Genomic DNA, 12,001 nt, shown 5'->3' on the forward strand with positions numbered 1-12,001 from the left:
TGATAACGCTTTGGTTACAACTAAATCTACATATTTCAACTATAATCGTATATAATTATAGAACAAATTTATCTTTCATAATTAAAAAAATTTGTCTAAATAACTTCCAAGTCATGACGCTAGAAAACAATGTTATTAAAACCGATATGGAGAATATAAAGTTTCAACAAATTTCTAATACCTATGAAAAAGGCAAACATTATCTACACTTTTGTAAGCAAAAAGCTGAAAGAAAATATCGAAATAGAATTATGCAAAGTGGGGATCCTACTAATGAACATTGTAAGTAAAATGTAAATATTTTTTGTTTTGTTTAAATGTATAAAAAAAAACCTTAAATTTATTATGTATTCGACAGTTTTTTAGTTTATTGAACGTCATTTATTAGAAGACAAACTCAAAAAACTATTTTTAATACTAGATATTTTAATCAGAGTATAATAATCAACTATTCAATGTATAACTTTACAATTATAATAAATAATTAGATTATAAAAAAAGAAAATTATGTGGTTTCCCTCGCATTTAGAAAAATATTTTTAGGTAATGCTACAAAAGATGACATTGAATTAACATCAGTAATAAAACTGAACAAACTTATATTGAATGAAGATTTCTCTGCTAAAAAACATGAAAGAATATTAGAAAAAATCACAACTGAAAATGCAGCATTCTATTATCAGATAGCTAAAATTATAAGTTCACCAAGTCTTTACAAGTCTATATTAAAATACATAGAACGTTGCTTTCAAATGGTAGCTGGAAGTAAAAGCTTTAAAATATTAGATTATGGTGCAGTCTTAAGAATACTTGCAAGTTCAAATTTACAAATTGATTCAGAAGTTGAAGTTTACAACTCAGTGAATAAATGGTTGAGTTACAACATAGAAGAACGTAGCAAGTATGCAAAACAATTGTTATTGAAAGTTCGTCTAAATTTTTTATCAGATCACTGTTTAGAATATCTCTTAAATGAGTCTACATGTATTTCTACAAATGATGATTGTGTTGAAGTGATTACTAATAGAGGTAGCTTGTATCAGAATAATCTTATCATTTCTGATAAAGCTAGACACTGTGATCAATCCATGTTTAATATAATGCTTTGTGGAGGATATGATGGTATAACACGTAAGGCTAATCAGCAAGTGAAGGAACTTGATACAAAGATTTTTGAAGACAATAATCTTCCTCCAATGACAAAAAATAGATGTTATTCAACATCGGTTTTTATAAAAGGAGAAATTTATGTTGTAGGTGGTTTTAATGTTATTGGTGCTACCGTAAAGTCTGTAGAAAAATATTCACCTGTTACAAAAACTTGGAATGTAATAACTGATATACCTGATTATCGTAAATCCTTCTGTGTTTGTGCATTGATGGATAAAATATATCTTTGCGGAGGATATTATTTAAGGTCATGTATTTACTTAGACACTGAAAACTTGCAGTGGAAAAAAGTTGCAAAAATGATTGAACCTAGAAAGTGTGCAGCATGTTCAATATTTGAAGGGAGTGTTGTAGTTTCTGGTGGATATAACAATGAAACAGACTCAAACACAGTAGAATCATATGACGCTTTTGGTGATACTTGGACACCAATGCCCAGTATGATAAAAAAAAGAAGTTTCCATAGCATAATTTGTGTAAAAAGCAAAATGTTTGTAATTGGTAGTTCACTTTCATGCAAAATCGCAAGTTGTGAAGTTTACGATAAAACTTGCAACAAATTTACGATACTTAAGTCACCTGAATTTCAATCAATTAGAGTAAAGACTGTTTTTGTTGGAAGTAAACTCTTTGTTCTTCAAAATGAAACAAAAGTTGTATTGTGTTATGATGTTGATAAACATAAATGGTCAAAAGAAGTTTGTGAAGCAACTGAAAATATTTCTGCTTTTTCATTGGTCAAAGTACCTTTGTTATAAGCAAAACCAATACTTTTTTTTTTAATTATGACATAAGTTCTACAAACTTTCGAAAATTTGATACTCAAAATGATTAATTTTCAAAATGTTGGTACTTTAGTGTTGTATTAAAATCTAAAGTCCAATACCTAAAATTTGAAAAGTATCTTTCAGCAAAAGTTTTGTTTTCTTATCTTTTTTTATACCAAATTTGTTTTAAACAATTTGATTTTCTTAATGTCCAGTCATTTTCTATAACTTTAAAAAGTCTGTTTAGAACTCTCTATTTTAATTGGTACCTCTTGTTCTTTATAAGTTTTATTTATAAAATAAGTTTTAAGACTTTGTATAAATGTCAAGTTACTATGTGCAAAAACGGTAAAAACAGTTCAGCTGTAGATAATTTGATATGAGTGAATTTTATTAGTTTTTTCTTTTCCGTTTTAAAGGTATTAAAGTTTAAGCTTAACAAATATCTAACTAAAGTTTACAAATGATATTAAGAACACAGATAAAGTTCATATTTTAAAATTTAAAATATCTTGAATAATATTTTAAACTACTTCAGAAAATATATTTATTTTTAGAAAATCTACCAATTTAACTAGGTATTTTTAAATATTACAATTTTTAAAGCTAGTGAAATGTTTTTATATTTAACTTGAAATAAACTAATGCTGACTACATCGTTGTGTTTCATATATTAAAAGAAAATATATATTATTGTTTATTTAAAAACTGTAAAAAGTATAAACATCTGTGTAAACATGAGAAAACTTCGTTTATTTTTATCTAATTTTTGGTAATTTTGTTTAGTTAATAGCATTTTAATCTTAACAAATTTGTTTTTTCACATAAAATTTAAATCTCCTGTAATTTATGTTGTTGTCGGAAATTATCAATAATTTAGATATTGTTTCATGATTAATGATTTGAGGTTGAATGTGGTCAAAAGTTTAAACTCATCGTTAAAATCTTACGTTCTTGTACTTAACAATTTACGATGATAGTTTAAATACTAATGTAAATTAAAATACGATTTTCTAAACTAAAACAAAGTTAATCATTTTAGTATTTTCTTATTAGTAAGTTGAACAGGAGTAAATAGTATAAAATCAAAGTTTCACATTACTAATTACCATATTTGCATTAAGTATTCTACAATAACTTCTTAAGCGCTTATGTAAGTTATTTGCCGGTAAACTACGATGTTCTGTATGTGACTCTTCAATCAAGAATTTCCTGAATAATACTTTTCCGTAAGTAACATGTAGAAGAGTAAACTAAATACTTAATGAACATAAAGTACGATATAAGCGAAAAAAAATAATAAAAACTTAATAACTTTTGTGATATTGCCCATTCTAGATATTTACATTTTGGTTTTTAATTAGGTAGTTATTGGTATGACTGTTTTTTTTTATAAAAAACGACTTAAAAATTAAAAAAATTTGAACTGTTTAGATTTTACATCGGTGCTTTAATTTTAGGTACAAATTCTTATGATTTATACTTTTAATGACCTATTATTTTATAAATTAAACATATTTATAAAGTAAAGTTTACTTAAATGTTTTAAAAGATTTCTACAAGGTTTTTAACTTAACAAATACAAAAAAGAAATTTAGATTTACATTGTTCTATTTGTTTTAATTGAACTTTAAACTTGTGCCACAGTTTATCAATATTTTTACAAACACGTAAAAAATATGTTTTAAGAGCAGTTTATGTCAAACAAAACAAAGTTTTAAATCATATACTTTCTTTTAGTTAGCACTTGTTGTTTATCTAACCTACGTAATTGCGAAATATTTAAATAACAATTTTGTTTTTTATTAATCCTTGTAATAAACATTAAAACAAAATTAGGTATTAAAGTTACAAATGTATTTGTTAATTGTTTTTTTAGATATCACGAATTGTTTTGAATAAGTATTAGCAAATACGTATTTTAATTTATAAATTTTAAAGTTTTGCTAGTTATGCGTTTACAAATGAAATTTTTTCATTAAATTTCAATTTAATTTTTATTTGCTTTATTGTAGTTTTTAAATAAGTTGTAATATTAAAAAGTTTTATTAAATCACGAAATATTTTAAGATTGTAATAACTTAAGTTAATTTTATTTTAATTACTTAAGTTCGTAACGTAATAGGGATTTACCCTTCGAAGAACTTTCGAACACAAAGCAATATTTTAACGTTTTTTATCTTCGTTCATTAAAAAATCAGTTTTTATTTTTTAAAATACTATTTATAAACAGTTTCAATATAAAAAAACATCCATGTGTACAGCATCAAAAATATCTAACTTTTTAAATCAAATTTTTAACAAAATCTTAAACATAAGCTTTAATACGATTCAAAACTTTAAATCGAAAATAAATTATTTATACCATTTAAGTCTATATATAGTTAATAAAGTAAAAAAACAATCAAAATACTTTGTTATATATTTCTTGTTGTTTTTGTTTTTAATGAAATGACCTTTTAAAAGAAAACTTAAATAAACAATTACATACAACATTTAAACAAATTTTCAAAATAAATATTGAACACTTTTGTTATTTCTTTCCTAAAAACCAATTTTATAGAAAAATTGTTTTGGCAAATTAAAATAACAAACATTTGAAAAACTTCATAATTTGACAACTTTTACAAATCGATATGATCAAACCTTGTAAACTTAAGCTTGTCTCACGGCATATGAAAGTCCAGGCTTCGGTTGTTTAGACTTTCGTCAATTTTTAGTTGATCATTTTCAAAACGAGCGTACCAGGTTTCTTGCCTAGTTGACAATGTATTGAACGTTGCACGGCAAAAGATAATTCTGATGTCACTGATCAATGCCAGAATTGGTTGCTTCATGCTTGCAAGTATAAACCGTTTGTAGATTGAAGACTGCAAGTTTTTCGGTTGTGACTGACTGATGAGTCCTGATCAGTTCTTAGTCTACCGAAAACTTGTGGTCTGATGATCGAATTGGTATGATCAACCGTTGTAAACTTATTTGTTAAGTGACTAGTTAAAAAAAGAATATGCTTAAAATTTGTTCGTGGTATAACAACTGAGCTTTTTTAGTTTAGCGATTTTACAAATAAATAGCTTTTAGGATACTTAATATTTTCTATTATCTAAGTATATCTTTCGAAAACTTTTAATTAGTGTTTGACGGTAAATTTTTTGCTAGCATATAACTATACTTAGTTATAATTTATTCTATTAAATTTAATCTAATCTAATAAATTATCTTAAATAAGTTTTATTTTATTCAAGTTTTTTTAGGTTTTAATTAATTCAATCTGTTGACAACTCTATAAATTAAAATTTTATTCGACTAAAAGAAAAGTTTTATAATCGAAAAACTATCATTTGTTTTTGTATTACTTTAAAAAATGTATACAGCTCCATACGACTTGTAAAACTAAATACTTAAAAAACTAAATAGTTTTAAAACTTTTCTACAAAACTTAAAAACAGCTAGCATATACAATGTAATATAATTTTAACAAACTAGTTTAATATATTTTTTAATTTTCTTAAGGTAAGTATTGTGTTTTTTTTCTTTGAACTAATGCAAAGTCGAATTCAGAAAGTTAATGCCATAAATTATAATTTAAAACAACACTAAGTACACTTTTTACAAAACAAAATTACAAAGTTTAAAACAAAATTATCAAATGCTATGTATAGTAAAATTAAGTTACTTACGACGGGTCTGATTTTATATTATAAATGAAGTCATAACTACAATGTTTAAGTTTTCTTAATCTTTTATAAAAACTAATATTGTAAACTAAAAATCAAGTAATGTACCGTTAAATGTTAATAGTATTTGATAGTTAATTTAGAAAACAATTAAACTTAGCATGCAATTACTTCTGTTAAAATGACAAACTAAACAAAGAAAACAAATTGTTGAAAATACATGTTAAACGGTTTTTAATTCTAAAAAAGTGTTTTTTGAGGCTATTATAAAGTAAGTTAATGTTAAACGCTAAATTTAAGTCATAAGATGATATAAGCCAGTGCTTCTGAAATTAAGTTCCGCGGAACCCTAGGGTTCCGCGAAGCCTTTCGAAATTTAAAAGTTTATGTAAACATTATTTACATTTTATGTAAAATTACAATTAGGGCTTCCGCGGAAAAGTTTAACTTTGGCAAAGGGTTCCGCCACTAGAAAAAGGTTCAGAAGCACTGATATAAGCTATTGTTGATACATTTCTTTTCATTTAAAATTTACAGAATTTATGACGTTTTAAATATTGCAACAAAAACTTAACCAAATTGTTAACGTTACCGATTACTTATAAGTTTAAAAACGAATAAAAAACAGCAATGGAAAAATAGTAAATAAGTAAATTTAGATAAAAGTAACATAAACTTTTGTAAACAAACAGTTGACAAATATAACTGTTAAAAAGTAATGTAGATGAGTCATGAATAGAAGAAATGAATAAGCAAAACATGTTTTGTAAACATTAACTGTATTAATTAAAGTTGATTATGTACAACAAATAATGTTTCTTTGATTATTATTTGAATATCTTTATGAATATTATTTGTTTTATACTTTATAATATATATTGTACACTATTCAATTAAAAAAGAATAATATTTTATTATATAACTGCATTTATTTCGAAAAAAGTGCTTGACCTTAATAAGAAAATTAAAAGTATTATATAAAAATTATTGCCAAATAGTATTTCTGTACACATTTGGTAACACCTTTCATAGAGCATTTATTAAATATATAAAAATTTTAGCAGTTTTATCTACATTAATGATAAAACCATTTTATATTATGCTGTTTAATAAAAAAACGTAAAAAATATTTGTTCAAATACCTGGTGTACTCAAAAACAATTCGGTTATCGAGTCTCCACGGACGCAGTTTCTCGTCTTGTCCAGGACATAAACAAGTATATTTTTGCATTATATTAATGCGCAATGTTTCAATGCTAATCGTTTAAGTATATATATTTACAGATTAAATCTTTTTAGTTCAAAAACAATATTTAAAAAAATTTTATACATTAAATTACAATGATAACCACTTTCAAATTTATATAACAACTTTCAAAACATTTGATAGCTAACTGTTGTTTATAAAAAATCATCTTAGTTGAAATTTTCTAGTTTCTAAAAATATTTTAAACAATTTCTTTTAGTATCCAAAATAAAATTCTAACTTGGCTGCAAAGTAATTTAAAGTTAGTTATATTAGACAAAAAATAAATAATTCGATTAGAAATGTATTAAATTATTATCATAATACTTTTTTAATGAATAAATTTTTCTTAGAAACACTTTTGCGTAAATACAGTATATAAATAGCTGATAATAGAATTTATTAAACTTTACTCCTTTGGCTAGATAGCACAAAAACATAACATTTGTTTTATAAATGTTGAAAAAATTTCTTATCAAAGCAGATTAACTAATTGTGTACATTATAAAAAAAAACATGTTTAGGTTAATACAGCATTTAAATGCTAAAACTAAGGAAACCTTAGAACCTATAAAACTTATTTTTATTTTAGAGCATAAAGTTTTTTACATAAAATAAAACAAGAAGTGTGTTTTTGTCTTAACGACCGAGTTGTTTAACACATACTCGCCTTTTAATTGTCAGATATTTTTATTTAGATTATAAAAATCTGTTTTTGACGATAGTGTTATTTCTTTAAACAAAATATAATAAGATAAGTAATAAATCTTTTATCTTCTTTACTTCCTCAAAGTTTGACTGTTGAATTATTTTTACAGCAGACTTTTTTTAACTTGCTTAAATTAAGTAACTTTAGACAGCCTTTTTTTATCGAAGATAACTATGATTTTGACAAACTATAAGCGATTTATTATTTTGATTGTTTACATGACTTTTTTTTTCATATTGTATGGTGTTTTCCTTTTTTTTTGTTTTGGCGCTTTAAAAGTATCACATTTGTATCCACTAGAATATCTAAATATTTTTATTTTCATATGGAAGATTTAAAGTTTGAGTAAATAAATACATTTTAAAGCTTATGAAACTAGTTTTATTTTATTAGTTCTTATAGATAATTTTCACCAATTAAAGAATGGCAACTTTCCGGATAATCATGTTGGTCATCATATTATCAGTGGAGGTTAGCTAAAATGTATATTTTTACTTTTAGAAATAATAAAAATTTTGTATTATTCCCCTTTCGGATGATAAACTTTTATGTATATTAAAAAAAACTGAAGGATATGCTGTTTCATACCGTGTAATCATTAAAATCTTTTAAATTGTTTTTTTTCATAACCTTTAATTACACACAAAATATCTGAAAAAACGCGTTTATTATAATTTTTTCAAACTGTTGTTTAACCTTTGTAAACAAAGTTTGTATTTATGAAAATTAACGCTTATTTAAATTATAAAAAATGTTTTATATTATTTTTTTGACCGACTTTTGCTATTTCAAAAACTTATAATGACAGTTTTAATTTTCAGGGATTCCCCAAAAGCGAGTACAAAGAAGATATTAAAAAAATGTGTCCCCCAGAAGAAGATGACCCACTGTCAACTACATACCAGTGGGTTAGGCAATATCCGATGGGTCAGTTTTAACTTTTGGTTTTTTAAAAATTATGTCTTTAATCTGAAAAGATATTTTTGCACCAAAGCACTTGTACTTGAATTAAAAAAATATTTTTTTTGTAAATAAAGTTATAACAAAATATTTTAATTAATATTATATAAAAAAAAATATTTGAATCTTATTTAATCTTAATATTTTCGTACAATACTCAAACAGCTAAAAATAAAATGTCACACTAGTACACAAACAGATCATTTTCATAATGACGCATTAATAAGGGGCCGGTAAACTTTAAAAACAAATACAAACTTGAGAAACTTAATGGTCATTCAGGACCTACTTCAGGATCTACTAATACCTTAAAAAAATTTTATAAAATATTTTATGCTGTGAAACTAAAGTAACTATACAAAGATAGTATTACAAATATTTCTTTTGTAAGGAAAATGTATACACTTATATCACTATATTTTTCTCTAATACAAGTCTATTTACAAGTTTTAATTATAATTTAGTTTTTAATAGTTAATAATATTACAAGTACATTTTAATAGTATAGAACTTAAAATAATTAACAATAAACACATTTTTTAAGTGAAATTTTTTTTGAGCATTTCCTATGAATAATGCTCTTGTTTATCTAAATATCTGATACTGGTTAGCTTTCATTTAAATAAAACTTTTCATATTCTTATAATTAAATTTTTTTAAGATTAAAAAACGCTTCATTAACTTTACCGGTAGAATTCTGCATTTTATTCTAGAATACAATCTAATAAAACATTATATAACTTCATATCAAGATAAAAAAAGCTATCTAAACACATTCACATTTTACCCAGTTTTTAAATGAACTTAATATCTATAAATTCAGTTTAAGTATATTTTTGTTACATTAGCTTACGTTTGACGTTTACAGTTTTTAATCAGGCAAATAGTTCTAAGGTTTTTTTAGAAAATTCTAGAAAACCGATTTGAAACTTTTAATTTTAAACAACTAATTTCAAAATTTAACTTGTTTCAAACCAAAAGCACAAAAGTTTAAAAAAATATAATTAAAATACTCCTTTAAAATATACTTTCACTAAGCTTGACTTTATAATCGAACTATTTCAATTCTTAATTATATTAAAGTACATATTAAGCTCACAATAGTATTTTAAGTTGTATATCAAATGTCATATATTTTTAACAATAATGAAAACAGTTTAAAATACTCATTTATTTATCTTATTAGTTGCCACAACTTGTTAAAACTTATAACATAAAATACTGGTTTACTAGTTTAAAGTTATTTTAAAGAAATGTATTGCAGTTTTCTATGTTTATTTTATAGTATACGTTTTTTTTTGACTCTTTTTTATTTCTAAAACTACTAAAACTTAGCCTACACGAGATAGACATTAGAATTAAATTTAAAGATTATTACGATCAAAAAAACTGAACGTCTAAGTCTGAAGAAAATTTTATGTTTCACTATGTTTTACTCATCTTAACTTGACTTTAAAGTACTGTAGTTTTTTGATATTAACTACAAGTTTAGCTTACAACCATGTTAAAATCCTTACTTAAAATGTCAACGTTGATTAAAAAAACTTTGTTGTTTTATTTTCAACTAACTACGTTGTGCTAATAATAGTTTAATTTTTTTACTCTTATATATTTTTGAAATATTAATAAAAACATATGAAAATACTTTAATATACTGAATGCTGGTATTTTGTGATAAATAATTTATTTTCTAGTGCTTTGATTTGTTATAACATTTAACAACACAGATTTCATACTGATTCATTGTTGTATATGTTTTTATTTTGTTTTGACCAATACTTATGAAAAACAATACATACCTCGGTAAAATATGATTAAATAAATTTTTTATATTGAGCAAAAAACTTCAAAAAACGAAATATCAACATAGTTGAAAGTTTCAAATTTTTATTTAACTAAGAGCTAAAGCTAGAATAACATACTGTTTAATGTTAAAAAATATTAAACTCTAATATTATTAATAAACATTTTTTTTACGATTGACCAACACTTAATTTACAATTAAGTGTGCCAGTAATTACAAAGAAAAAAAGACTTTTCAGTTTTATGAAAGCTAAGAACTATTTTCAGTATTATGGAAAGCTAATGTAAAGCCTAGTTTACGTAAACAGATAAAGTTTGTTTATAAGACTAGTATTTTCAATTATTTAGATTAACCCAAAATTTGTGTTCTTATTTTTTTGTACTAAAATCTTTTATATTATACAATTTCTTATACGTTTAAATATTCAATTTTCTTATTATGTTTTTTATTATTAATAGTTCGCATTAATTTAATTTTTAATTTGACTTGGCAGTCTTATGCAAGCTCTATTTGTTAGATTAACTAAATTTTCAAGTTTTACAATCAATTATTACGTCAATATTAACTTTCTATATATTTTTTTTATTTTGATTATCCCATAGTATTGTACTGATAAGTCTTGGTCGAAAGATATTTAATAAGAAATAATGATAAACTTTTTGTTGTTAATTTTTTTAATAAAGAAAAGCAAAAGAAAAATAAACTTCGATATTAAACAGCAACAGTATACTTATTAATGTTTTTTTTAGTATTTTTGTTGATATTTCAAAAAAATTCTAGACTAATAGAACTAAAACGCGTATTATACCATTAAAGTTCAGTAAATACTTAGGTATTAATGAAAAGACTAAAGTAGTGCAACTTATTGTGACTACTACAAGCTTTTTGTGCAAAAATTTTAAAACATATTTAAAAAGTTAATTTTTAATGTATTGAAATTAAAACTTCAAAATTATATTGATTAAGTTTCATGGTATTAATCAAAGTTTTTTTTTCTCCCTAAAAATTACAAAAAAAATATATAACTTTACTCAAAACTTTAGGTAAATGGAATTTTAAAAAGTATCAAGCAATTTTTTAAACGAAAAATAACAAAACTTGGGTGCATTTAAACTTACACAACTTCTAAGTAAAAATATTTTAAACACATTTGTTAAAAGAAGAAACAAAGCTCTGAAAAACTAATTATATAACTTGGTTTTAGTTTTTAGTCACCAAATAAGTCAATTGCCATCTCACTACTAATTAGTGATTATAACATATTTAAAGCGGCCTTTACATTTGAAATTTTAGATTAGGTCTTTTCAAGTAAGCACTTTGGAGCTATATCCATAGTGCGCATTATATTGTACTTTGCAGTATAAATTCGCTTATTTATTAAACTTTTATTATATAAATAACAGTTTTTCAACTAACTTCACAGGATATTGCAACAGCAGTTCAACAAATAATGCAAGTAATGAGTTTTGCATCATTATCATAAGCCGCGAGGAAGGAGGAAAAAAACTTAGACACATCAGGCTCGTTAAAATTGAAGACGTAAAACTTCAAAACAGTAAGTAAATACTAAAAGCTACTAGTTGCAACTTTAGTATTGTTTTTTAACCGATAACAGACATTTATTTTTTTTTTTGTAATTACAGATGAAGCCTGTGAAACATGTGGTGA

The 12,001-nt window shown here is 23.8% G+C and overlaps 1 protein-coding gene across 1 annotated transcript; it reads left to right on the plus strand.

Annotated features, from left to right (window-relative positions):
- The first annotated feature begins 752 nt into the window (after positions 1-752).
- Positions 753-1,928, plus strand: LOC145841723 (kelch-like protein 24). The gene has a single exon (XM_082949072.1). The coding sequence runs from the start codon at positions 753-755 to the stop codon at positions 1,926-1,928; it is 1,176 nt and encodes a 391-aa protein (XP_082805198.1).
- Positions 1,929-12,001: the final 10,073 nt, after the last annotated feature.

This window comes from Thalia democratica, chromosome 7, assembly GCF_965202585.1.
Source record: "Thalia democratica chromosome 7, ktThaDemo2.hap1.1, whole genome shotgun sequence".
Taxonomy (NCBI): domain Eukaryota; kingdom Metazoa; phylum Chordata; class Thaliacea; order Salpida; family Salpidae; genus Thalia; species Thalia democratica.

What these genes read in the sequence shown, in the direction of transcription:
- LOC145841723 (XM_082949072.1), top strand. Translation starts at nt 753, where the DNA reads ATGGTAGCTGGAAGTAAAAGCTTTAAAATATTAGATTATGGTGCAGTC.